The following is a 27,675-nucleotide window of genomic DNA, read 5'->3' as shown; positions in this document are numbered from 1 at the left end:
AAAGGCTCCTCCGGGTAGCGTGTCTGCCGGGCAGACACCGATGCCACAGGGAGAGGGCTTAGAAGGAGCGCAGGAAAGTCCCAGGTAAGAACCACGTAAGGCCCAGGTGGGGCCCAGGTAAGGCCAGGATCCTTGGCCGACCAGGGGGTCATGGGAAGGATAGTGGGAAGGACAGTGGGAAGGCCTGGGTTCAGGTCTTGGCCCTGTGCTCCTTTGGAGCCCAGCTGGGAAACTTGCACCAGCCTCAGGCCCTCTGGCATCAGTTTTCTTATCTGTGAAATGGGCACGTTAATGTCAAAGGTGTAAGACAGGAGCTATTACGTAGGCACCCAGGGACTGGATGAATCTGTAGGAGTCTAGCCACCCTTCATGCCTTCATCTGGGGTCAGCAGGGAGGGGGCCGCGCCCTGGGCAGCGTCCCTGCCCCTCCGTTCCCAACAGTAGATTCTTCAACCAGCCCGTTTTGGTTTTTGTGTTTGTTTTTTGAGGCTGAGTCTTGCTCTGCTCCCGGGGCTAAACTGCAGTGGCACGATCTCAGCTCACCGCAAACTCTAGCTCCCTGGATCAAGCCATTCTCCTGCCTCAGCCTCCCGAGTAGCTGGGATTATAGGCGCAAACCACCACACCCAGCTAATTTTTTTATTTTTAGTAGAGACGGGGTTTCACTGTGTTGGCCAGGATGGTCTCCATCTCCTGACCTCGTGATCCACCAATTCGGCCTCCCAAAGTGCTGGGATTAAAGGCGTGAGCCACCGCATCCGGTCTCAACCAGCCCTTTTGACAGAATTCTTTCAACAACACTAACGGGTCCTCCTCGGTACCCAGCCCTGTCGCGAGGCCCAGAAAGCAGCTGTTTCAAGCCTTCTGCACTGGGTGGCCTTGGGCAACTGCCTTCACCTCTGTGCGACTCATTCCCTTGAGCCTCCCACAGAGGTCACAGGAAGGATTCCATGAGAGGATGTGTGCTCAGAGTGCTCAGAGTTACTCCTACCATACAGCAGTCAGGGAAGGCTTCCTGGAGGAGGCAACACTAGCCCTTACACCTTACGGATGCATGGGTATGACTGGGTATGGCTGGTGCTTCCAGGGAGGGGCTGGGTAGGGAGGCACCTCATGGGCCCATGCAGGGTCTGGGGTGCACAGCTGCATGGAGGGGTTTGGAGGTGGCTGGAAGGGGATTCCAGGCAGATCCTGGGTCCCTTGGATCTCCCTTCCCCACAACCTCGTTCACAGCAGCCCAGCCGGTAATGAAGTGCTCCTTCCAGCTGACAGCTCCTGGAGCTGGGCCAGGCAGCTCCTCTTGTCCTCGGCCTGCCTCCAGCTGCTGCCTGCAGCCCGGGGAAGGCTTTAGGACACCTGTCCGGCCTGGAGCGTCCTGGGGGATGGAGCTCCTGGGGGATGGAGCTCCAGGAGGAAGCCTGTGGCTTGGGGCCCCAGTCCCAGAAGCCTGGCCTGGAGCGAGGCTGTCTGGTCTTCAGGACAGGGGTCTGAAATGAGAGCGGGGGTGTCTAGTGGGGCAGCTTAACCAGGCAGTGCCAACGGGACCCGGCCTGGGGAGGAACCAGGATCTGCCTGGCCATGCTGTGTGACTTTGTCGAGCTCCTCTACCGCTCTGAGCCTGGGCTTCCAATCTGTCTGTGATGTCTGCCCTCCCGGAGTCACTGTGAGGTTCTGAGCAGAGGACACTCTTGACTCACAGCCTGGTGCGTAGCTGGTGTGGTGAGCGCCAACCCCTCCCTGTCCTGCAGAGCCCGCGGTTCAGCACACACAGGCCGCCTCACCCTCTCCAGAGAGGATCATGGGGCTTCATTTGTTGATTGAATTTGCTTGTGTGGCCCAGATTGGGTCTCGTTTTCTTTTCTTCTTTCTTCTGGAGACAGAGTCTCTCTCTGTTGCCAGGCTGAAGTGCAGTGGTGCGATCTCGGCTCCCTGCAACCTCCACCGCCTGTGTTCAAGCGATTCTCCTACCTCAGCCTCCTGAGTAGCTGGGATTATAGGCCTGCACCACCACACAGGCTAATTTTTGTATTTTTAGTAGAGACAGTGTTTTGCCATATTGGCCAGGCTGATATCGAACTCCTGACCTCAGGTGATCTGCCCACCTTGGCCTCCCAAAGTGTCATGATTACAGGCATGAGCCGCCGCTCCCAGCCACGGGTCTCATTTTCTCTTGAGAGTTTCACTCCATCATGCCTGAATGCAGGGGAAGCAGGCAATGTCCTGTCCTGGCCAAGGCAGACATGGGGCTGACGCTGAACGGCCTGGTGACCCTGGTCCTGGGGCTCAGGGAGTTTGCACGGGGACTTTCTGTCCACGGTCAGGCTTGCAAGCCTTGGTCTCTCGGCCCACCCTAAGGTGGCCCAGTCCTACCCCTGTCTTGGAGTTGCTGTGAGCAGAAATGCAGTAATGTGTCACCACGACAATGACTGGTGGCATGCTATCAGTCTCATGGTTCCCCAGGGGGACCCCCGCCTCACCACCCACCAGCTGGCTCCCTGGTCTGCAAAAGGGGGCTCACTGGATACCCGGGTCCCTGTGCAAATAAGAGGAGCTGACTTCCATGAAAGCCACTCCCTGCATCCATGGAGACCGAGGAGGTGGGAGGCCCTTGTTCCCCGAAAGCCCAGCCAGCCCCCACTCCCTCTGGGGAACCGTGTCCCGAGCAAGGCCCCTCACCCCATCTCTGTCTGATCTCCAATGGGTGTATGGATTGACGGGAAAGATTCTAATGGGCTTTAAGTTAATAAGCTGGGAACAAATTAGGTTTGATCTCTGCCAGAAGCAGATGGCACAGCTGTCACAGTCTGGAACAGCCCGGCTGGAGCAGTGGCAGGTGGCAGGGGCTGGGTGGGGGTACACACCACTGGGTTCTCTTTATTTACTTATTTTTGAGATGGAGTCTTGCTCTGTCACCCAGGCTGGAGTGAAGAGGTGTGATCTCAGCTCACCGCAACCCCTGCCTCTCAGGTTCAAGTGATTCTGCTGCCTCAGCCTCTCGAGTAGCAGGGATTACAGGTGCACGCCGCCACGCCCAACTAATTTTTGTATTTTTAGTAGATACAGGGTTTCGCCATGTTGGTCAGGCTGGTCTCGAACTCCTGACCTCTAATGATTTGCCTGCCTCAGCCTCCCAAAGTGCTGGGATTACAGGCCTGAGCCACCTTGCCCAGCCTTTTTTTTTTTTTTTTTGAGATGGAGTCTCCCTCTGTTGCTGAGGTTGGAGTGCAGTGGCTCATTCTCGGCTCTCTGCAACCTCTGCCTCCTGGGTTCAAGTGATTCTCCTGCCTCAGCCTCCCGAGTAGCTGGGACTGCAGGTGCCTGCCACCACGCCTGGGCTAATTTTTGTATTTTTAGTAGAGAATGTTTTGCCATGTTGCCTAGGCTGGTCTTAAACTCCTGATCTGAAAGTGACCCACCCACCTCGGCCTCCCAAAGTGTTGAGATGACAGGCGTGAGCCACCGCGCCCACCAGGGAAGTGGAAACTCTTTAACGAATCTTTCCACGTCCTCTCCAGTCATCGTTCTATTTAGATTTCTTTCGCTTCTGATAACAGCTTTTCTGCTTATTTATAGTTTCCCAGAAAATCATTTTACCCAGTTTTTTCCTTTCTTTTTTTTTTTTTTGCTTACGGTGGAAAGCATCTTTGTATTCCCCTTTGCCATTTCCGCATCCTAAACACTGTCACGCTGCCAGCTTTCCATATTATTCTAAATCTTCCTAACCGCATAGCCTGGTGGTGACTTCAGCTTTCTCTGCAGGGTTACACATTATTTCACTGATTTCTTTGGGTTTTTCAAATATAACAATCATGTCATCTGTTCCCCATGGCGAGCAAAGTAAATCAGGGACTCATCTTGGCCAAGGGGACTATTTGCAGTGTTTGGCTATTATGACAAACATCTTTGTATATAAAAACTTTTCCTGTATTTAGAAACATTTCCTCCGGCCAGATTTTTTCTGGAACAAAAGGTAAGAATGTCTTTTCAGCCAATTTACATTCCAAAAGGGTTGGTCCCATTTTCACTCCCACCAGCCACTCAGCAACAGGGAAATATGGGGGGTGGGGGAAAAGCCTTGTGACCGGGTGCAGTAACCCACGCCTGTAATCCCAGCACTTTGGGAGGCCAAGGCAGGTGGATCACCTGAGATCAGGAGTTTGAGACCAGCATGGCCAAAGTGGTGAAACCCCATCTCTACTAAAAATACTAAAATTATCTGGGCATGGTGGTGGGTGCCTGTAATCCCAGCTACTCGGGAGGCTGAGGCAGGAGAATCGCTTGAACTGGGGAGGCAGACGTTGCAGTGAGCCGAGATTGTGCCATTGCATTCTAGCCTGAGTGACAGAGCGAGACTCTGTCTCAAACAAAAAAACAAACAAGAAAAAAAAAATCATTGCTCCAGGGATTCCAACTCCTCCCCGTGGCCAAGAAGACCCCCCTTGGGTGTTTGCCTTCTCCAGCCTCACCTCCTGTCACCCCACAGCCTCTATTCCCACAACAGTGGCCTTCCTTCTGTTCTTAAATCAAATGAGCTGTTTCCAGACTCAGAACTTTGCACTGCCTGTTCCCTGCGCCAGGAACACCCTTACCACTAACGTTTCCATCATTCAAAGCTCTCAACTCAGATATCGCCTTCTCAGACCACCTGGATGCCAACGCCCACCCTGTCCCCCAGTCACATGCTGTTCTCTGCTCCATCCCCGTCTAGTCTTCCAAGCATTGATTCCAAAATTACTGTACTGGTTTATTGCCAGCATCCACCATTTAACTGAAACTCCACGGGAGCAGGGACCCTGGATGCGTCCCCTGCATCTAGAAAATGTCTCGCATGCATGTAATAGTGTTTGTATTATTTATTTCCTTATTTATTTTTAGAGGCAGGGCTTTGCTCTATGGTCCAGACTGGGGTGTAGTGGCATGATCAGAGCTCACTGTAGCCTCCACCTCCCAGGCTAACACAATCCTCCCACCTCAGCCTCCTGAGTAGCTGGGATTACTGGCATGCACCACCACACCTGGTTTATTTTTTCATTTTTCTGTAGAGATGGAGTCGTGCTATGTTGCCCAGGCTGGTCTTGAACTCATGGGCTCCAGCCATCCTTTCGCCTTGGCCTCCCAAAGTGCTGGGATTATAGGCATGAGCCACGGCACCTGGCCCAGCAAATCATTCTTATCTGGAAATCTCCCCACATCCAGGACAACAAGGCAAGGATCCCCGTTGAAAGCTCTAGACTTACAGGAAGCACTGCGGCTCATGAGCTTTATTTTTATTTTATTTTATTTTATTTTTTCAAGATGGGGTTTTGCTCTGTCACCCAGGCTGGAGTGTAGTGGTGTGATCTTGGCTCACTGCAACCTCCGCCTCTCTGGTTCAAGTGATTCTCCTGCCTCAGCCTTCTGAGTAGCTGGGATTACAGGCACCTACCACCGTGCCCGGCTAATTTTTGTATTTTTAGTAGAGACAGGGTTTCACCATGTTGGCCAGGCTGGTCTCGAACTCCTGACCTCAGGTGATTCACCCACCTTGGCCTCCCAAAGTGCTGGGATTACAGGTGTGAGTCACCGCATGAACTGTAAGATTAACTAGTTGGAACAAGTGACTGGGCCTCCCCTGCAACGGCACCCCCTGCCCAGACAGCGACAGAGGAAGAAGCGTGCCCCGTCCTGAGAGTGCATCAGCCGCCCCTCACCCGTCTCATGTCACTTCACTCAACACTTCCTTATTCAGCTCCCAATGCAGTCCACCCTTCAAGCAATTATTTGGCTCCTGCTGTATGCCAGCCTCTGTATGCCTCACTGAGCACTGAGGATTCAGAGGAAACGAAAGCAGGTCTCTACTCTCAGGGGACCCCCACCCCCCGCCCCAGTCCTTTAGAAGGGATGGGCAAGGCCTCGAACAAAGGTGCTGACCCTATTAGGGCAGAAGAAACCCTGGGGGCTTCCGGGAAGTGCTGATAGTGGAGAATGAGCTGAGGCTACAGGTGAGTAGATGGAAAAGAGGGGCTTAAGGGGGAGAATGAGCTGAGGCTACAGGTGAGTAGATGGAAAATTGGGCAGGGTGATAATTCCATTCACCTGGGAGAAAATGGAGTCACGAGTCACGGGAAACAACCTGGTCAGTTCCGATCCCACGCTGGGAGGAGAAAGGGAGGGGGTGGAGGTAGGGACCAAGTGAGGGCAGGGCCTGACTAGGGTCGGCCGGCCGTGACCCCCCACTCCCGGCTGGATACGCTCTCGGCACCTTCTCCAGTACGTGAACTCCTACCCATCATCCAAAACTTTCTATCTGGTCACCCAGTGGCCTCGTGACTGAACCTACCCACCTGCCGGCGTTGCTGGCCTTGCAGGTGATGGGACCTGGTTAGGAGGAGCAGCCTGGGCACCAAGGCTGAGGGGTGGGCAGCGGAGGGGGTGGGCTGGGTCAGCCGAAGATCACCTGGGTCTCCTGGGGCCGCCATGCCGCACCCTGGTGCATGGGGGATCCTGATTTCAGCCTCAGCTTGGGCCTGGCCCCATCACAGACCAGCTGGATGGAAAGCAGAGTAGGGAGGGGGAGGGGAGAGGGAGGGCAAAAGGAAGAAAGGAGATGGGAGCAGAGGGGAGGGAAGGGGAAGGAGGGGAGGAAAGAGGAGGAGGAGGAGGATGGAGGAGGGAAGGTGGAGTGGGGATGGCAGAGGGGAGGAGGGAGGAAGGTGGGAGGATTGGAGAGGGAGGAGGGAAGAGAGAAGGAGGATTGAGTAGGAGAATAAGGGAGGGGATGAGGGAGGAATGGGGAAGGAGGAGGAGGGAGAGGGAGGAGGGGAGAGAGGAAGGGAGGAGGAGGGTGGGGAGAGGAGCGAAGGAGGAGGGTAATGGAGGACTTCTGAGGGGAGGGGTGGGAGGAGGGAGAGAGAAGGAGGGGGAGGGAGAGGGAGGGAAGAGATGGAGAGGAGTGGGAAGGAGGAGGGTGGAGGGGAGGAGGGAGAGGGAAGCAAAAGAAAGGGGGAGGGGAGGGGAGGAGGGGGGAAGGAGGAGGAGTGGGAAAGACCAGGAGGAAGGTGAGAGAGAAGGGGCTGAAGGAGGAGGGAGTGGAAGGGGAAGAGAGGAGGAATGGGGAGGAAGGAGTGAGGAGGGGAAAGGGGAGGGAGGAGGAGTAGGGAGGAGCGGGAGGGAGCATGAAGGAGGAGTGAGGGTGGAGAGTGGACGAGGATAGAGGGAGGAGGGAGAAGTGGAGGAGGAATGAAAGGGTGGAGAGAGGAGGAGGAGGAGGAGGAGGAGGAAGGGGTGGAGGAGGAGGGCGGTGGGGTGGGGGAGGGAGAAGCAGGGCGGGGTGAGGGAGGGGGGAGGAGGCCGGGGCGGGCGCGGGAGGCGGGCAAAGGCGGGGCGTGGTGTCCGGGGCTGTGCTCGTTTCCGCGGCTGCGCCCCCAGCACGCGCTCGCGGACCAGGGCCGGGCGGACCCGGGGACCGGCGGAGGACGCCGGCCGCGCCCGGCCCGAGGCTGGGGGAGCGGGGCGAGGGCGCGCAGGGTCGGGCGCGCTGAGGACCCCAGGCCAGGCCGGGCCGGGCCAAGGTAAGCGGTGGCCGCGGGGCGGGGACGCGCGGAGCGCGGGGAGACGCCGGCGGGGACCTGTCGGAGCCTTTGTCTGCGGCGCGCGGCCCCCCAAACCCTCCCGCCCGCTCGGGCGCTGCTCTCCCCACCCCGCCCGCCCCTGTCCCGGGAACCCGAGGCGACCCCGGCCGTGTCCGGAGCGGCCCGGCCCCCTCCGCCCGGCAACCACCGCGGACCCGGATCCCTGGGCCCGACCGTGTGGGGTCTCGGCGCCACCGCCTCCCCGGGCACCGTGCGGGCGGCCTCCCTCTCGAAGTTCTTCCCCGGACCCCCCGTCGCCCCCTCTGCCCGCACCGGCCCCCTCCTCGTTCTCGGAAAAGCGGCTGGGAGAGGCGCCTGGGCTCTGGGGTCACCTCGGGGCGGCCCCGGGGTTCTGTCCTTTGCCTGGTGGGGGCTCAGGTCCGCGAGCCAACTTCGCGGCTGATGGGGTCGAGGAGGGGGCGCAGAAAGGCGCGGGGACCGGTCCGGGGAGGGTGGTAGGCCGGGGGCCAGCCTGTGGCCCCTGCATGCCTTGGTGCCCTGGGGGCTGCAGGAAGGGGGTGGCCGGAGGGGCTTGGAACCCACCATCCTGCCGACAGGAGTTGGAGCAGCTTAGACCCACTGGGCTGCTGAAAGGGCAGCAGAGACATCGTTAGCCCCGGTTAATCGGTTAACCGGGACCAGGGGTGTCTTAGGCATCAACTAGCCAGGGCTGGTGGCTGAGCCAGGAGTGCGAGCCCAGGCCGGCTTTCCAAGTGGAATTCGGTTCACCTGGTCCTGCCTGGCTGGCCAGAGGAGCGCGACCCCAGAATGAGGCCAGCCTGGCTTTGGGGTCCAGAAGCCCAGAGCTTCGTGGTGCCCCCGGCCACGTTCAGAACCGCGGTGCACTCCAGGCCCCGCAGAAATGGGAGGAGCCAGAGGGGGTCACTGGACAGGCTCCAGTTTGAGCCTTATGACCACCCCCCCCACCCCGCACTTGACCTTTCTGTGCCTCGGTCACCCTCCCTGCAGAATGGTGGGAGTCCTTGTCCAGACGCAGTGGCTCACTCTTGCAATCCCAGCTCTTTGGGAGGCTGGGGCTGAAGGATTATCTGAAGCCAGGAGTTCAAGACTAGCTTGGGCAACAGAGCAAGACCCCACCTCAAAAAAAAAAAAAAAAAAAAAAAGCAGGGGGAGGGGCAGGAGTCCTGCTTTGCCCACAGCAGTGTTTTTTAAGTGGCAGCTTGTGCAACTGTTGAATGCCTACTGTGTACAGCCGAGCCTACCCCACTAGCCAACCCCCCAGTCCCTGTTTGTGACATTCTCTCTCTTCTTCCTCTATTGAGTTGTGAAGTAGGGAAACAGACCTGAGGGGTGGCCTCAAGGCCAAAGAAATGACTTGTGTCTTCTCCACGGCCCCCTGGGGTGGGCATTGAGGGGTCCTGGCAGCTCAGAGTGGAGGACCAGGGCCAAGACCTGTACCGCTGGCGCTGTTAAGCAGCGTGCATGTCGTTAAATTTCATTAAGGGGGGCAGGGCAGGAGGGGACGATCGGAGGCCCCGGGCTGCCTCCCAGAGCCAGGGGAAGCTTGGATGCTGGGGGTTGGGGAGGACAGAGATGGAAGCCTGTGGCCCAGGAGAAGTAGGGGTAAGCAGCTGCCGCAGGCTCCCCGCCCCCTCCACTATGGGGACAGTGGCTGGCCAAGCTGGGCAGTGTGGGTGGCAGCTGCCCACCTTGCCAAATGAGCCAGAGGGGAGAGCAGCTGCCTCCTGGCCCGATGCTGAGTGTGTCCGCCTTCCCAGGTGGCGTAGCCTCAGGACGAGGCAGAAACCTGGGCTTTGGCCAGGAGTGTTCGGGGCATGGCAGGCCCAGGGCAGTGTCTCGGGGGCCCTTGCTGAACACAGACCAGGCCTTTCTGGGTTCGGACGTCCTCCTAGGCTGAGCTGGCATCCTGAGAAGGTGGCAGGAAGAGCATTTGATTGTTGTAGACTGTCACCCTGACACCATCCCCTTCCCTGGCCCTGCAGGCTGGAGAGGGGCACCGGGGTCTCTCAGCCTTCGCTGACTCTCTGGCGCCTCCCAGCGATTCTTGAGATCAGGCTCATTTGTCCACATTATAGGCGAGGACAGGTATGTGGGAGCCGGCCCAGGGCCACCCTCATTCAAGCCCAGCCCAGCCCTGCTCTAAGCCTTGCTCGCCCCACCCCCGCGCTTCTCCAGTTCCAGATGTGGCAGGAGGGTCCAGGGCTGGCGAAGGGCACTCAGGGGAGCCTTGAACCTAGAAGCAGAGGTACGCGGGGCTTCCCAGACCCCAGAAGTCTAGGACTGCCTCTCCCCTGGTAGTGGGTACCAATCACCTGGGATGGCCCCCAGCTGTCAGGGGCTGAATCTCCCCAGCCCCTCACGACCTGGAAATGGGAAGGCTCTGGCTTCAAAGCCCCAGTGGGGCCCCAGGCTCCCTTTCAGGCCCCAGTTAACTCTGTAGTGAGCTAGAAGAAGGGGACATGGGGTTGCAGGGAGGTGCTTGGTAACTGATAATCAAAACCTGCCTGGAGGCTGGGAAGGGGGTAAACTGAGGCAGGGGAGCTGGAAGAAGTGAGACCCAGGAGATGGGACAAGAGCAGGCGGAGGTGACAGGAGTCGGCCCCAGAGAAAACTGGGGCTGGCCGAGCACAGTGGCTCACACCTGTAATCCCGGCACTTTGGGAGGCCAAGGTGGGAAGATCGCTTTAGCCCAGGAGTTCAAGACCAGACTGGGTAACATAGTGAGACCCCATCTTTACAAAAAAGAAAAAAAAATTAGCCATTCCTGGTGGTGCACACCTGTTTCAGCTACTTAAGATGCTGAGATGGAAGGATCGCTTGAGCCCAGAGGCAGAGGCTGCAGTGAGTTGTGATCATGTCACTGCACTCCAGCCTTGGCAACAAAGTGAGACTCTGTCTCAGAAAAAAAATTCAAGGTGCCTCTGGGCCTGTGGGACCCCCTTGGGGTGGGCTTCTTCGAGCCCTTTACACGACTTTCCCACATACTGAGGAAACTGAGGCACTACATTCCACGCCCAGTGCTGGGCTGTCCTCTTTCCCCGTTAGCCTCAAACTACCTGCAGCGAGCGCAGATCCTTTCTGCACTCAGATAAATAAAACACAGTATTAGGAAAAGAAATCTTTGCTTTAGGGGAAAAGCTAGCCTGCCCCAGGCACACACAGGGCTGCCTACACCATGCAAGTGTGTCCACCACAGATAGTTAGCTCCCTCCTGAAGGTAAGGGCTGGCAGATCCAAACTGAAGCAAGAAACACTGAGGCAAGTCCACAGGAAGAACTTCCCACCATGAAGGTGGTTGGCCCCAGGACCAAGGGCCATCGTGGCTCAGAGCGCCACACAAATCAGGGTTGGAATCTCGGTTCCCCCACTTACTGCCTGTGAGACCAAGGGGACTCTCACTTTCCTTGGCTGAAAAATGAGTGATGAAAGGCACCTTCCTCCCAGAGGACACTTGGCAGCCCAGTGCAGGCACACATGAGGCTCACTCATGTCATCTGTTATTTCTGATTGCTGCCCAAGTCCTGGTATCACACCTCCAAAGTATTCCTCCATTCCCATCTTATTTCTCACCATGGCCACTGCCACCATGCAGGCCACCTTGGTTGTTCGCTGGGGCAGCTCTGAGCCATTCTCCTCCCCTCCAGCCCCTTCTCCCTAGATAGCAGTGAGGATTAGCCTCCTTAGGCACACCAGGTGAGGGCAGGGTGAGGTGGCTCACGCCTGTAACCCCAGCACTTTGGGAGGCTGAGGGAGGAGTTGGAATCCAACCTGGGAAATGTAGTGAGATGCCGTCTCTACAAAAAAAAAAAAAAAAAAAAAATTTTTTTGAGACAGAATCTTGCTCTGTTGCCCAGGCTAGAGTGCAATGGCACAATCTCAGCTCACCATGACCTCCGCCTCCCAGGTTCAAGCGATTCTCCCACCTCAGCCTCCTGAGCAGCTGGGATTACAGGAGCGCATCACCACGCTCAGCTTACTTTGTATTTTTAGTAGAGATGGGGTTTCACCATGTTGGTCAGGCTGGAATCGAACTCCTGACCTCGTGATTGGCCCAACTCAGCCTCCCAAAGTACTGGGATTACAGGCATGAGTCACCGCACCTGGCCTGAAATTTCTTTTAATTAGCCAGGCATGGTGGTTCGCACCTGTGGTCCCAGCTACTTGGGAGGCTGAATCGGGAGGATCACTTGAGCCCAAGAGGTCGAGGCTGAAATGAGTGATGGTTGTGCCACCATACTCCAACCTGGGTGACAGAGTGAGACCCTATCTCAAAAAAAAAAAAAAAAAGACACATCAGGCGACATTGCTTATCTGCTTAAATTAATGACCTCTGGAATGGACAGAAAGGTTGGTCCCCCTCCTGGGGGATACGGTCCAGGCCGCGTGGCATTGGTGCTGGGTTATCTTCTCACTCTTCCCTCACCTGCTCTCTCTGCTTTCTCCAAAGCACAGGCTGCCATGGGCTCTGTCAGGAGCCAGCGCCTTGAGGAGCCCAGCGTGGCGGGCACACCAGACCGGGGCATAGTGATGAGCTTCAGCTTCGACAGTTACCAGCTGGAGGAGGCAGTGGAGGCGACTCAGGGCCAGGGCCTTAGGGCCAGGGGCGTCCTGGCTTTCATGGATTCCGGTGAGTAGGGGTGTGGGCAAAGTGTGTGTCTCCCCCAAAGCAGGGTGGGCTGTGTGACCCCCCCCCCAGTGAAGCCTTGGGGCAGCAGGGAGCCATGGGTGGTCATAGAGCACTGGAGGTAGTGCCTGTCAGTGCAGATTAGATCTGCTGCATAACAAACATGCCCGATGTCTCAGTGCCTCCGCCCCGATGCTGTGTGTCTCATGCAGGTCACTAGGGGCCCTGCCAACAGCCCCAGGCAGAGGAGGCTGTCTTAATACGGGCTTTTTTCCTCACTGGGCGGATGAAGGGACCTGTGACTCTTGCACTGACCCATAAAGCTTCTATCTGGAGTGACACATGTCACTTTGGTCACATTTATTGGCCAAAGCAAGTCGTGCCTCACTGCAAAGGAGGTAGGAAAGTGCCTGAATGGGACTGGATGTGAGGTTCAAAGACCTGGTTTTCAGCACAGCTGTGTGACCTTAGGCAAGGGCCTAAACCTCTCTGAGGCTCAGTTTCACTACATTGAGGAATTGAGACAACTGAGTTTGAGATCAGACTTGCAGAATGGACACCCCACAGGCTTGGAGTCTAACAGGCTTGGGTTCCAGGCCACCTCCCCCTCCTTTACCCACCAGGAGCCCCTGGTCAAGTCACCGTTCTTCTCTGGCCCTCGGTCTCTTCCTCTGTAAAAGGGGGATGATGCTGTGTTAATGTGATTCCACCACAATCCACAGAATCTTGCTTGGGCCTGTCCTGAGCACTCGGGAGGCACCTTGTTAGCTATAGCTCTGTTTGGGGGAGCTGTTGTTTATGCTAATAGTTTAGGCTCCGAAACCTGAGTTAAGGTTGGGTGCTATGGCTCACATCTGTAATCCCAGCGCTTTGGGAGGCTGAGGCAGGAGGATCGCTTGAGCCCAGGAGTTTGAGACCAGCCTGAGCAACCTGGCAAAACCTCATCTTTACAAAAAATACAAAAATTAGCCAGGCGTGGTAGTACATACCTGTAATCCCAGCTGCTTCAGAGGCTGAGGCAGGAGAATCACTTGAGCCTGGGAGGCAGAGGTTGCAGTGAGCCAAGATCACGCCACTGCACTCCAGCCTGGGCCACAGAGTAAGACTGTCTGGAAAAAAAAAAAAAAGGAAAAAAAAGAAATTGGCTTACTAAAGTGGGACCTGGTGCCCAGGTGCAGTTGCTCAGGCCTGTAATCCCAGCACTTCGGGAGGCCTAGGTGGGTGGATCACCTGAGGTCAGGAGTTCTAGACCAGCCTGGCCAACATGGTGAAACCTCGTCTCTACTAAAAACACAAATAGTTAGGCCTGGTGGTGCACACCTATAGTCCCAGCAACTTAGGAGGCTGAGACCGGAGAATCACTGGTAGGTGGAGGTTGCAGTGAGCCGAGATCACGCCACTGCACTCCAGCCTGGGTGACAGAGCGAGACTCCATCTCAGAAAAAATAAATAAAGCAGGAGCTGGTTAAGCCAGGCAGGCAGTCAGGAAGGTCACGGACAGTCTGGAACCCACGGGCAGGAGCTTCTTGGTGTCTCAGCTCCAGAAAGATCTCAGGTCTCACCTCGTTGGGTCAGACCCACTCAGGGTCATTTCCCTTTTGATGAACTTAAAGTTAACAGAGAGGGGACTTTAATTGCAAAACGGCTTCACAGCAGCACCAGGGTTAGTGTTTGAATTGGGGACTGTGCTGCCGCCTGCCACAGTGACCATAAAACAGACCATCACAGTCCCCCTCTTGCCAGTGTGACTCCCACACACATCTTCCTATCTTCCTAAACGATGCTTCCTCTCGAGACAAAGGCAGAGGCAAGGTCATACTGCCACCGAGAGCATGCTACATGAACCCTGGACAACCCCGAACATGCTGCCCCCTTCCCCAGAAGGACAGGCAGAGGGTGTTCACTCTTCTCCTTCCATATCCCTTTTTTTTTTTGGAAACAGTCTCATGCCGTTGCCTAGGCTGGAGTGCCCTCAGCTCACTGCTGCAACCTCCACCTCCTGGGTTCAAGCTATTCTGCCTCAGCCTTCCAAGTAGCTGGGACTACAGGCCTACAGGCGTGCGCCACCACACCCAGCTAATTTTTTGTGTCTTGGTAGAAACAGGGTTTCACCATGTTGGCCAGGCTGGTCTCGAACTCCTGACCTCATGATCTGCCCGCCTCAGTCTCCCAAAGTGCTGGGATTAGAGGCATGAGCCGGTTTCCTGTCCATTAAGCGGCGGCTTCAGTGGCTCTGATGGCGTGGGTGTGGTGGCCATAGTGACAGTGTTTGGTGGCTTTTGATAATGTGCATGATGACAGAGGTATGGGGAGCAGAGGTCACAGCGATGGACCGTAGCCATGGTGATGGTGGCTGGGGTGGCGGACATTGCCCTGGGCAGTGGCCGTGGCCATGCGTGGAGCCTGCCCCCATCTCACCTGGAGTCTTCGGCTTTAGCATTGGAGGAGCCGGTGCCCGATGACCGCTACCACGCCATCTACTTTGCAATGCTGCTGGCTGGCGTGGGCTTCCTGCTCCCGTACAACAGCTTCATCACGGACGTGGACTATCTGCATCACAAGTACCCAGGTGGGTCTCTCCACGGCCGTGCCCGGACACTCAGGGCGCTCCATCATGGCCTGGGGCCTCCAGAGACCCCCAGCGGGGAGGATCCTACCCAGGGACCCGTTTTATTCAGCTCTCCGCTCCACTGTTAGCTGCTGCGTGGCCTCAGGGCAGCCACTCACTCTCTCTGGGCAGCAAGCCCCTCCTGGGAGGTTGCACCGGGCAGGGGTCACTGCAGAGGGTGGGGCCTCCCTGAGTGCCTGCTGCCTCTGGCCCTCTGCAGGGACCTCCATCGTATTTGACATGAGCCTCACCTACATCTTGGTGGCGCTGGCAGCTGTGCTCCTGAACAACGTCCTGGTGGAGAGACTGACCCTGCACACCAGGATCACCACAGGTGCGCTGGGCCCCGCCACATAACACCTGGCCAGTCACCCACTCGCCCAGTTTCCCTGAGCCTCGATCCTCTTGTCTGTAAAATGGGCATGCTTCCTAGGGATGCCCTGGGGTCTGGTGCAAGATGAGGTCTGGCTGTAGTTGGGCCTCTGCACCCCACCTCACGTCCCAGGGCCCCGGCCAAGCTCTTCCTCACACCCAGTGTGTTCTGTCTTTCCCATTCCTCCACACGGTGACATCCAGCTTCAAAGCCTGGCTCAAATGGCACCTCCTCCAGGAAGCCCTCTGGATGCCCCTGTTAGACTTATAAAGCATCCCTGGGCCCTCCTTGAGGGGGAAGGGCAGAGAAAGCCTCAGACCGACTCTGCAGGAGGGGCGGGGAGGAGGGGGACCCCCACCCAGTTGGCTCCACCACTCCCCTCACTGGACTCTCCCCCAACAGGCTACCTCTTAGCCTTGGGCCCTCTCCTTTTTATCAGCATCTGCGACGTGTGGCTGCAGCTCTTCTCTCGGAACCAGGCCTACGCCATCAACCTGGCTGCTGTGGGCACCGTGGCCTTCGGCTGCACAGGTAGGAACTGGGGACCGGGGGTGAGGCCCTGAGTGCCCACTTCCAGCTCTGTCCCCCCCAGCCCTGGTTTCCTGCTGGGGACATGTGGTGTGACGGGAGCCAGGCTGGCTGGGTGCCATGTGTGCATCCACCTGCATGCCAGCATGCACCTATGCACAGTGTGTAGCCACAGAGACCCTGAGGCGGCCTCTCGTTTCCCTGGTATAAACCAGGCTTCAAGGACTGTTCCGCTTTGTCCCCGTATCACTGTTTCTCTTGAGCAGTGGCTTTCGGCAGGGTCTGACTCTGTCACCCAGGCTGGAGTGCAGTGGCATGATCATAGCTCATGGCAGCCTCAACCTCCTGGACTCAAGCCATCCTCCCACCTCAGCCTCCCGAGTAGTTAGGACCACAGGTACATGCCACAAAACCTGGCTAAATTTTTTTTTTTTTTTTTTTTTTTTTGAGACAGAGTCTCGCCCTGTTCCCCAGGCTGGAGTGCAATGGCATGATCTCAGCTCACTGTAACCTCTGCCTCCTGGGTTCTAGCAATTCTCCTGCCTCAGCCTCCTGAGTAGCTGAGATTATAGTCACCCGACACGACATCCAACTAATTGTTGTATTTTCAGTAGAGACAGGGTTTCACCATGTAGATCAGGCTGGTCTTGAACTTCTGACCTCAGGTGATCCACCCGCCTTGGCCTCCCAAAGTGTTGGGATTACAGGCGTGAGCCACCGCACCTGGCAAGCCTGGCTACTTTTTAAAAATTATTTATAGAGACAGGGTCTCTCTATATTGCCCAGACTAGTCTTGAACTTTTTTTTTTTTTAAGATAGTCTTGTACTGTTGCCCAGGCTGGAGTGCAGTGACGTGATCTCGGCTCACTGCAACCTCTGCCTCTTCGGTTCAAACAATTTTCCTGCCTCAGCCTCCCGAGTAGCTGGGATTACAGATGCCTGCCACCATGCCCGGCTAATTTTTTTTATTTTTAGTAGAGGCAGGGTTTCACTCTGTTGGCCAGGCTGGTCTTGAAATCCCGACCTCGTGATCCACCCGCCTTAGCCTCCCGAAGTACTGGGATTGCAGGCGTGAGCCACCACGCCTGGCCTAGTCTTAAACTCTTAGCCCCAAGTAATCCTCCCACCTAGGTCTTCCAAAGTGCTGGTATTACAGGCATGAGCCATTGTGCCTGGCCTTTCAAACTTTTTTTGAAAACTGCTTTTTATTTTGCAAAAATTTCAAACCTACAGAAAGCTTGCAAGAATAATACATTGAAATCCCATATGAGCTCTCTCCCCTCCCCCACCCCTCTCTGTGTACATAAATTTCTAAGTATATATAAATTTAAGATAATACCTATTTTCCCTTACACCATTTGAGAGTTAGTTGTAGATGTCATCACCTTTCTTGCCTAATTACTAATACTTCAGAGTATGTTTTCTTTTCTTTTTTTTTTTATAAAAAACTTTTTTTTTTTTTTTTTTTTAAAAGGTGAGGTTTCACCATATTGGTCAGGCTGGTCTTGAACTCCTGACCTCAGGTGATCCACCCACCTCAGCCTCCCAAAGTGCTGGGATTACAGGCTTGAGCCACCGCACCCGGCTCCTTTTCTTTTCTTCCTTTTTTTTTTTTTTTTTTTTTTTTTGAGACAGTCTCACTCTGTCACCAGGCTGGAGTGCAATGGCATGATCTCAGCTCACTGCAACCTCCGCCTCCCGGGTTCAAGTGATTCTCCTACCTCAGCCTCCCAAGTAACTGGGATTACAGGCGCACTACCAAACCTGGCTAATTTTTGTTGTATTTTTAGTAGAGACGGGTTTCACCATATTGCTCAGGCTGGTCACAAACTCCTGACCTCAGGTGATATGTCCGCCTCAACCTCCCAAAGTGCTGGGATTACAGGCATGAGCCACCACGCCTGGCCCAGAGTGTATTTTCTAACGGCCAAGGCTTTTTTTTGGAGACAGAGTCTCGCTCAGTCGCCCAGGCTGGAGTGCAGTGGCGTGATCTCGGCTCACTACAACCTCCGTCTTCCGGGTTTAAGCAATTCTCCTACCTCAGCCTCCGGAGTAGCTGGGATGACAGGTGCGTGTCACCACACCCAGCTGACTTTTTTGTATTTTTAGTAGAGACGGGGTTTCCCCATGTTGCTCAGGCTGGTCATGAACTCCTGACCTCAGGTGATCTGTCTGCCTCAGCCTCCCAAAGTGCTGGGATTACAGGCGCGAGCCACCATGCCTGGCTGGCATTTCTTTTATAACCAGATTATAGTTGCCAAAATTGGGCAGTTTAACACTGATGTGATGCTATTATCTAAGCTACAATCCATATTTGAATTTCTCCAATCATCCTGATAATGTCCTTTGTAGCGTTTTTTTTTTTCTGATCTAACATCCTCTCCAGATTCACACCTTTCCTTTAATCCAGGATGGTCCTCCACCGCCCTCTGTGTTTCATGACAGCTGCATTTTGCAAGGATCCAGGCCAGTTGCTTTGTAGACTTTCTTTTCTTTTCTTTTTTTGAGTGGAGTCTTCCTCTGTCGCCCAGGCTGAAGTGCAGTGGCACAATCTTGGTTCAGAGTGTATTTTCTTTCTTTCTTTCTTTTTGAGACAGAGTCTCACTCTGTCACCCAGGCTGGAGTGCAGTGGCTCATTCTTGGCTCACTGCAACCTCCGTCTCCCTGGTTCAAGCGATTCTCCTGCCTCAACCTCCTGAGTAGTTGGGACTACAGGCGCCCGCTACCATGCCCAGCTAATTTTTATATTTTTAGTAGCGACGGAGTTTCATCATATTAGCCAGGCTGGTCTTGAACTCCTGACCTCGTCCACTGGCCTCAGCCTCCCAAAGTTTGAGACTCTGTCTCAAAAAAAAAAAAAACATTGTAAAGACAAAATCTCACTTTGTAGCCCAGGCCAGTATTGAACTCCTGGACTCAAGCGATCCTCCCTTCTTAGCCTCCAAAAGCACTGGGATTACAAGCATGATCCACCGTGCCCAGCCTTAACCAGAAGATTTTAGTTAGACAAAGACTGCCCCCATGGCTACTTCCAGGCATGGATTTGCTAGACCCCAAGGTATGGACCTGTGCACTTTTATTTCCCCTAGATCCTGATGGATTTCTGGCTGTATTAGTTAGGATGAGAGAGGGTATTGCTGTATAACAAATTAGCCCAAAAATCTCAATGGCTCCATAGAACAAGGCTGGCTGCTCACTCTTGCTGCCTCTGCTGTCTGGAGGGTGAAGGATGTACGGCTCCACACGGTCTCTCAGGGCCTCAGGCAGACAGTCCTCTCCCTACTCCATAACACATGGCCTCTTCTGTCCCTGCCCGTGGGAAGAAGAAAGGTTGAAAGTCCATGTGGGCTTTTCACTGCCTTACCCAGAAGTGAGGTGTCATTCCTGCAGACATTTCATCCGCCAGAGCTTGTCAGTGACCCTGGCTGACTGCAAGGGTACACTGGTTGTGTGTTCCTACTGCTGTGTGTCAAATCTCTCTGCCATTAGTGGTGTTAACGGCTGTTTACGCACCCTTGTCCACCAACACAGTTCCCTCAAGCTAGTGAATTTCGCCCAAGTTGACAGGTGATAATGGTGTCTCTGGGTTTTTCCTCTCTCTGTCTCTCAAGTGCAGCAATCCAGCTTCTACGGGTACACGGGGATGCTGCCCAAGCGGTACACACAGGGGGTGATGACCGGGGAGAGTGAGTATCTGCAGACCCCCTGGGGAGGGGGCGCTGGCTGCCCTGGGGTTTGGAAGCTTCTTCCCAGGAACTCCCCATAATGTGCCCCAGTCTGGGAGGAAGGCTCACAATCCCTGGGCAGAGTGAACTAGGGACAGTGATCACCATCTTTCCTGGCCTGGCTGGGGGAGAAAAGGGGTGGACTCCCCGATGGGAGGGACACGGGCACACGCATGTGTGTGCTGTGTTTCTGGGGCTTGTGATCCTTGGTCTTAGGGGAAGCTGATGCCTCTCTCAGCATGTGGCTGGCTGTGCATTTTGTAAGTCTGCGTGTGCGCGTGTCGTGGACATCACGCCATGCCTACAGCACCATGCTCTCCTTGCAGCCACGGACACACCAGCCACCCCCTGCTTGGCACCCCGTGTGGGTGTCTCACGGGCTTCTGAAACTCATGTCTTCTCCACCCACCCTGCCACTCACCCGCCCTTCTCAGCAAATGGCACCCCCTTGCTCATGCCTGAACCTTACATGACACCCGGCCCTCTCCAAGTCCTAGGTCTGTGCCCTGGGCTCCAGCCCCTGCAGAGGGGCAGCAGTGGCCCCTGGCACTGACATTGTGCATTGAAGCCCCTTCCTCTAAGGGTTCCCAATCTTCCTTCTGTGCCTGGACCGGCCGGGGTCAATGCTATCCAGACAGGAGGCAGAAGCCCCAGGTCAAGACCCACATGGGTCTGGCTCATTTCTCCCCTTGAGCGGGGTTCTGCAACCCTCTGCCTGGTGCTAAGGTTGGCCAAATGCCCCGGTGCTCCCAGACTCCCATCTGTGAGGTCTTGGTTCCTGTCGCTGGCTGGTAGATTTTGTAGTGCGACTGAGCCAGAATGGGTGCAGAATTGAGCCGGCACACCGGTGTCTGGTGGTTTATGCAACTGAGGGCTCTGCAGAAGACTTGCTCAGAGCCCTGCCTGCCCTCCAGGGGTGGCCCACCATGGATGGCCCTGATCCACCTTACCCCACACTGGGCAGTGGCCCATGGCCACACTAAGAGGAAAAACCCACAGCCTGCCCACCCCACGGTCCTCCCTTCCGGCCTCGAGAGCCCAGTCACAGCTTCCAGAGCCTCAAACATGAGCACTGAGCTCACAGTCGCCCCTCCACCAGGAACACCCTCCCCAGGCTGCACTCTCAGCCCTGTCCTGCAGAGCTCGGCGTCAAAGACCTGCCCACAACGGGACAGGGGTCCTCTAACTGCCCCTCACCTCTGCGTGCTCTTGGTTCCATTCCTTTCTACCCCTTGCCCGGGTGTCATCCTGGCCCCACTGGGTCCTCAGAGCAGGCACTGGATAAATGCCCCATGGTGGGGGTGTGTGATGGGGAGGGACAGCTGTGAGGGGCAGCTCCTGTGGGCAGTTCCTCTTGTGTCTGGGACGGAGCTGGGGGGACCCATAGTTGGGGCCACAGAGACAGGACTCAGGACTCAGAGGGAGTGACAGGAGGCAGGACTGGGAAGGGAGGTGGGACAGGGAGCTGAGGGAGAGGGTGGGATGGAGCTTGGTGGGGCGGAACTGAGTGGGGGGTGTGACAGCTGGGCGGGGCTGAGTTGGGGAGGAGTGAGTGGGGGTTGGGATGGAGCTGGGCAGGGCTGGCGGGGAAACTGAGTGGGGATGTGATGGAGCTGAGTTGGGCTGAGTGGGGGCGTAGCTGAATGGGGTGGGATGTAGCTGGGCTGAGCTGGAGCTGAGTCGGGGGTGGACGGGGCTGGGCGGGGCCTAGTGGGGGCAAGGCTGAGTTGGGGGGATGCAGCTGGGCTGGGAGGGGCTGGTGGAGTAGGTCTGGTTGGGGGAGCCGGGTGGTGGTGGTGGTGGGAGGGGCCTGTGGGTGGTGGGTGGGGCAGGGTCTGCGTGTGGGCGGGTCGGTGCTAGTGGGAGGAGCCTCTGGGTGGAGGGTGGGGCCTTGTGTGGGCGGGGCCAGCGGTGCAGGAGCTGGGTGGATCAGGCCCAGGCCCTCTGTGCGCGCCCCCCAGGCACGGCAGGCGTGATGATCTCTCTGAGCCGCATCCTCACGAAGCTGCTGCTGCCCGACGAGCGCGCCAGCACGCTCATCTTCTTCCTGGTGTCGGTGGCGCTGGAGATGCTGTGCTTCCTGCTGCACCTCTTGGTGCGACGTAGCCGCTTCGTGCTCTTCTACACCACGCGGCCCCGCGACAGCTGCCGGGGCAGGCCGGGCCTGGGCAGGGGCTCCGGCTACCGCGTGCACCACGACGTCGCCGCCGGGGATGTCCACTTCGTAAGTGCGCGCTGCCGGCCTCGGTTCCCTCCTCTGTCCCCACCACGAAGTCGGGAAGTACATGTCACCTGGATCCGAGCCCCTCCCCTGCATCCCAGGCTGCGGCCTCCTGCTGTGGTGGAGGCCCCTTCCCGCCAGCCCCCTTTATTCTGTGGACTCAGGTGTGGGCTCTTGGTGGCTCCCCACGTCCTGTGGCCTGAGGCTCATCCCACCCACGTCTGTGGTCAGGGGCTCTGCCCAGCTGCCGTGTCCCTCGGCATGAGGCTGCATGGTCCCTGTCCGCAGTGACATCCCACATGATGTACACTAAAGTTTCCATCCCTGGGACAGCCCACATTTGTTCTGGGGATCTCGGCCCTCCTGGCTGTGCCACCCCACGTTGGGGGTCCCTCCTGCAGGCTCAGCCTGGCAGCTAACTCTCTAGGAAGCTCATCCTTCCTCCCTAGAGACAGGACACCAGGAGGGAAATCAGGGCTCAGGGATAACCCTGGGTTCCCCGAGGGGGCATGGCATGGCCCCCCAGAATTTCCCATAGAATACGCTAGCCAGGAAAGGGAGTGGTCTCCCAGGTGGGGATAGACAGGCAGAGAGGGAGGGCCAGGAGCTTGGTTCTGTGGCCCCTGGACTTTGCTGGGTTTCCGTGTCACAGCACAGAGGCACTGTCCCTGTGGGGTCCCCGGCACAGACAGCCCCTGTCGGGGTGACCCTGTCCCACCATCTCTGGGCAGGCAGCTGTCCTGGGGGGCTGGGGTGCCCTCTGGTGGCAGCAGCGCTATACAGCACCCTCAGGCTCAGGGCCAGCAGCTGTGCAGCCTGGGGATACCTGCAGGATGAGGTCAGGAGTGCCAGGCCGTGCAGAGTGGGGTTGGGGGAGCCACTGGTCCTTGTTCCTGAGGGTCCAGGACCAGAATGGTCATGCAGGCCTTGATCCAGTGAGTCACCTGGGCCCTTGGCTGGGGACACTGAAGGGAGCCAGAAACACTGTCCCCAGGGGAGCCCCCAGACCCAGAGAGGGGCCTAGGATGAAAAGAGGACAAGCCGGGGCAGGGGCATGCCCCTCTCATAGTCAGGGAGGTTCCCCCGAGGAGGGGCTTTTGGGCTGAGACCTGACCTACAGGAAGGGTGTTGGGGCAGAGGGAAAAGCATGTGCAGTGGCTCAGAGGCTGGGAGAACCTCCGTGTGTTTGGGGGAGGGGAGAAGCAAGGGGGTCATGGGACCTCAAGGGGCCTCTGGGCAAGGTTGAGAACGAGATGGTCGGCTTGGTTTGGTCAGAAGCTTGTAGCAGGTTCTCAGGAGTGACGAGATGGAATTTGCTGCCTTGGAAGTGTGAGAGACAGCCAGGCACCGTGGCTCGCACCTGCAATCCCAGCTATATAGGAAGCCAAGATGGGAGGATCGCTTGAGGTCAAGCGTTTGAGATCAGCCTGGGCAACATAGCAAGACCCTGTCTCTACAAAAAACAACACACAGCCAAAAAAAAAAAAATTAGCTGGGGTGGTCCAGGCGTGGTGGCTCACGTGTGTAATCCCAACACTTTGGGAGGCTGAGGTAGGTGGATCACGAGGTCAGGAGATCGAGACCATCCTGACTAACACAGTGAAACCCCATCTCTACTAAAAATACAAAAAAAATTAGCCGGGCATGGCAGTGTGTGCCTGTAGTCCCAGCTGCTTGGGAGGCTGAGGCAGGAGAATTGCTTGAACCCAGGAGGAGGAGGCTGCAGTGAGCTGAGATTGTGCCACTGCACTCCAGCCTGGGTGACAGGCGAGACTCCATCTCAAAAAAAAAAAAAACAAATTGGGGTGATGGCACAGGGCTGTGATCCCTGCTATTGGGAGGCTGAGGCGGGAGGATCACTTGAGTCCAGGAGGTCAACGCTGCAGTGAGCTGTAACTGCACTACTGCATTCTGGCCTGGGCAACAGAGCAAGACCTCTCTCTAAAACAAAAAAGAAATGTGAAGTGAGACACCTTGATAATAAAGTGAGATGGGGGGAGGGGAGTCTGCCCACAGTAGGTGCCACCTGAATGTCAGCATCAGTCCTTGTGATTGGGCCCGGATCTCTGGCCTGTGTCTCCTCCCCTCCACCCAAACCCCATCCCACTCCGTCCTCCCTCCAGGAGCACCCAGCCCCAGCCCCAGCCCTGGCCCCCAGCGGGTCCCCAAAGGATAGCCCAGCCCACGAGGTGACCAGCAGCAGCGGTGCCTACATGCGCTTTGACGTGCCACGGCCGAGGGTCCAGCGCAGCTGGCCCACCTTCAGAGGTGAGTGCCAAGGGGTCCCTCTGCAGCCCTGGTGGTGGCACCCAGGCAGGGGGTGGGGGAGGCAGGCAGGGGTCCTTGTGGGCACTGCCTCTGACCCTCCCCGCCCCGCCCCTAGCCCTGCTGCTGCACCGCTACGTGGTGGCGCGAGTGATCTGGGCTGACATGCTCTCCATCGCTGTGACCTACTTCATCACCCTATGCCTGTTCCCCGGCCTCGAGTCTGAGATCCGCCACTGCATCCTGGGCGAGTGGCTGCCCATCCTCATCATGGCTGTGTTCAATCTGTCAGACTTCGTGGGCAAGGTGAGCCATCCACCCTACCCGGTGTAGGGGGATGCCATGGGGTGGGGGTGACGGGGAGGCCCTGGCCCATCCGGGGAGGGTTCTGAGTGAAGGAAGCCTGGGGCTCCCGGGTGGAAAGGGCGAGAGTCACGCATTGGCACCATCCCAGACAGTGTCCCGTGGAGGGCGGTCCTGGCCTGATCCCACTGGGGTGCTCTGGAGTGTCAGCTGCATCCCAGAGGACGGGCGTGGCACTCACCTTCTCGCCCCACAGTCGCAGGTCCCCCAGGGATGAGCACAGGATGGTGGTCCAGAGGGGACCCAGAGAGGGCAGGGACACTCAGAAGTGGCTCAAAGAAATGGCTGGATGACGCCTGTCATCCCAGCACTTTTGGGGGCCGAGATGGGTAGATCACTTGAGGCCAGGAATTTGAGACCACCCTGGCCAACACGGTGAAACCCCGTGTTTACGGAAAATACAAAAATTAGCTGGGTGTGGTAGCGCATGCCTGTAATCCCAGCTACTCAGGAAGCTGAGGCAGGAGAATCATTTGAACCCAGGGGGTGGAGGGTGCAGTGAGCTGAAATCGTGCCACTGCACTCCAGCCTGGGTGACAGCATGAGACTCTGTCTCAAAAAGAGAAAGAAAAAAAAAAAACCACTTAGCCAGGTGTGGTGACATATGCCTATATTCCCAGCTACTTGGGAGGCTGAGGTGGGAGGATTGCTTGAGTCCAGGAGTTTGAGGCTGCAGTGAGCCATGATCATGCCACTGTACTCCAGCTTGGGTGATAGAGCAATACCCTAACTTTAAGGAAAAAAAATTTAAGTGGAATTTGGGGGACTTTGTATTTATTTATTTAGAGATGGAGTCTCATTCTGTAATTTGGGGGATTATTTATTTATTTTGAGACACTGTCTCACTCTCTCGCCCAGGCTGGAGCAATGGTTTGATCTCAGCTCAGTGTAACCTCTGCTTCCCGGGTTCAAGCAATTCGCCTGCCTCAGCCTCCTGAGTAGCTGGGATTACAGGCGTCCTCCACCATGCCCAGCTAATTTTTGTATTTTTAGTAGAGACAGGGTTTCACCACGTTGGTCAGGCTGATACTGAACTCCTGACCTCAGGTGATCCACCTGTCTTGGCCTCCCAAAGTGCTGGGATTACAGGTGTGAGCCACGGCGCCCAGCCAATTTGGGGGATTTTAGAGGGGCGATTTGGAGAAGGGCTGGGGTGCAGGCTGAGCTGGATGGGGCCAGGAGTGTTTGGAGCTGGGGGTGTGAGGGGAGGGGGGGCCTGCGGCCGAGGCAGGGCATCTATGTGCCTGGTTCTCCACAGATCCTGGCAGCCCTGCCAGTGGACTGGCGGGGCACCCACCTGCTGGCCTGCTCCTGTCTGCGGGTGGTCTTCATCCCCCTCTTCATCCTGTGCGTCTACCCCAGCGGCATGCCCGCCCTCCGCCACCCCGCCTGGCCCTGCATCTTCTCGCTGCTCATGGGCATCAGCAACGGCTACTTCGGCAGCGTGCCCATGATCCTGGCAGCCGGCAAAGTGAGCCCCAAGCAGCGGGAGCTGGCAGGTGAGGCCTGCGGGGCGTCAGGGGTTCCTCCCAGCAGCGTGACGCCCCCCTCTTGAGGAAACCTAGGCCAGACCACGAGAAGGCGCATTTGGGTTCTGGGGGTTCAAGTCAATGTCTGGGAGGCCGTAGGTGTGGGGACGTTCTTCACTCAATTCATTCACTCAATTATTTGTCCCACAACTACTTGGTGAGCCCCTCCTGTGGACCAAGTGCTTTTCAAGGCACTGAGGACGAAGTGGGGACAAAACGACGCTCCCCGTGCTGTGGGGCTGACTGTCCAGATATGGACGCAGCCCGGGCCGGGTGCAGCAGTTCACACCTGCAATCCCAGTGCTTTGGAAGGCCAAGGCAGGCGGATCACTTGAGCCCAGGAGTTCAAGAGCAGCCTGGGCAACACAGTGAGGCCCCTCGTCTATACAAATTTTTTTTTTTTTTTTGAGATGGAGAGTCACTCTGTTGCCCAGGCTGGAGTGCAGTGGCATGATAACAGCTCACTGCAACCTCAGCCTCCGGAAAAGCTGGGACTATACCACACCCAGCTAATTTTTGTATTTTTAGTAGAGATGGGGTTTTACCATGTTGGCCAGGCTAGTCTTGAACTCTTGACCTCGTGATCTGCCCGCCTCGGCCTCCCAAGGTGCTGCGATTACAGGCATGAGCCACCTTGCCTGGCCGAGACTGGAGATTAAAATGGGGAGGGATGAGGCCGAGTGCACTGGCTCAGGACTGTAATCCCAGCATTTTGAGAGGCCAAGGTAGGAGTACCACTTGAGCCCCGGAGCTTGAGACCAGCCTGGGCAGTGTAAGTCTCTACAAACAATTTTTCAAAAATATTCGGGCATGGTGGTGTGTGCCTGTGGTCCCAGCTACTCAGGAGGCTGCGGTGGGAGGATCCGCCAAGGAGGTCAAGGCTGCAGGAAGCTACGACTGTGCCACTGCACTCCAGTCTGGGGACCCAGAGAAGCAGGCAAGACCTGGGGCGCAGAGTAGATGGCCTCAGGGAGAAGGAACGAGGAAGAATAGGATCCGGGGAGGGTGCTCCCAGGAGGAGCAAGGGGGCAGCAGTCCTGGAGGGGCGGTGCGGTTGGTGCAGGTGTCACGGGCTCCCAGCAGCTGGCAGCTGCCATCACTCCTCACACCTCAGCAGCCGTGGCCATCAGGTGGCCGCCCCTGCCCCCGCCCCCCTCAGGCCAGTGTCATCCACAGGGAATACCATGACCGTGTCCTACATGTCGGGGCTGACGCTGGGCTCCGCCGTGGCCTACTGCACCTACAGCCTCACCCGCGATGCCCACGGCAGCTGCCTCCACGCCTCCACTGTCAACGGCTCTGTCCTCGCAGGCCTCTGAGCCAGCCCCGCCCACTGCCAAGGACACTGAGGGGCTGACCAGGGGCCCCAAGGCAAGAGGGCCCCTCCCCCCGTCCCCACCTCAGTGCCTGTGGGGCCCCCGAGCCTCCCCCGTGCCAGCAGCGCCACCCCCTCTGGGTCCAGCCATCCCCCACCCTGATGTTCTGCAGCGTCCTTCAAGGACCGGAACGTGTTTCTGCGACCCGGGGCTCTGCCCAGCACTGTGTTCTGTGTTTGGTCTCACACCTGCCTCTACATTCCATCTGTGTCCAGCGCCAGCCAGCGCCCTGTGGGGTCGCAGGCACCACTGTCCCCACCCAGGACAGCAGACAGCCGCCCATGTGCGCATCCAGTGACCGCACCGATCAGGGCACCGCCTGGCCCAGCCTCCACCAGGGACCCTTCCTAATAAACCCTGGGGCCCTGAGAGGAGAGGGGCAGTCCCCCGCCTTGGCACCCTCAGGCTTCCCCCGTCCTTCCTCGCTCTTAGAGACTGCTTCTCTCAAAGAAAACACGTTAGCCATGAAGA

At 57.0% G+C, this 27,675-nt stretch overlaps 1 protein-coding gene across 1 annotated transcript; it reads left to right on the top strand.

The window, feature by feature from the left end:
- On the top strand, positions 1-27,211 carry SLC29A4 (solute carrier family 29 member 4). Its single transcript, XM_012455577.3, has 11 exons — positions 1-84; positions 12,045-12,219; positions 14,654-14,785; positions 15,045-15,158; positions 15,600-15,728; positions 19,337-19,411; positions 21,412-21,674; positions 23,795-23,939; positions 24,055-24,242; positions 25,558-25,798; positions 27,005-27,211. Exons 2-11 carry the CDS (start codon positions 12,051-12,053, stop codon positions 27,145-27,147), a joined length of 1,599 nt encoding a protein of 532 aa, XP_012311000.2. The 5' UTR covers positions 1-84; positions 12,045-12,050; the 3' UTR covers positions 27,148-27,211.
- Positions 27,212-27,675: the final 464 nt, after the last annotated feature.

This window comes from Aotus nancymaae, unplaced genomic scaffold (genome assembly GCF_030222135.1).
Source record: "Aotus nancymaae isolate 86718 unplaced genomic scaffold, 86718_ANA_hifiasm-v0.15.2.pri h1tg000015l_0, whole genome shotgun sequence".
Lineage (NCBI taxonomy): Eukaryota > Metazoa > Chordata > Mammalia > Primates > Aotidae > Aotus > Aotus nancymaae.
This window is presented reverse-complemented; position numbering and strand designations above follow the sequence as displayed.

Excerpts from the sequence above, each read along its gene's own strand:
- SLC29A4 (XM_012455577.3), top strand. The coding sequence starts at position 12,051 with ATGGGCTCTGTCAGGAGCCAGCGCCTTGAGGAGCCCAGCGTGGCGGGC. Across the intron at positions 14,786-15,044 it reads TCTGCATCACAAGTACCCAG|GGACCTCCATCGTATTTGAC; the intron begins GTGGGTCTCTCC and ends GGCCCTCTGCAG. Across the intron at positions 21,675-23,794 it reads CCGCCGGGGATGTCCACTTC|GAGCACCCAGCCCCAGCCCC; the intron begins GTAAGTGCGCGC and ends TCCTCCCTCCAG.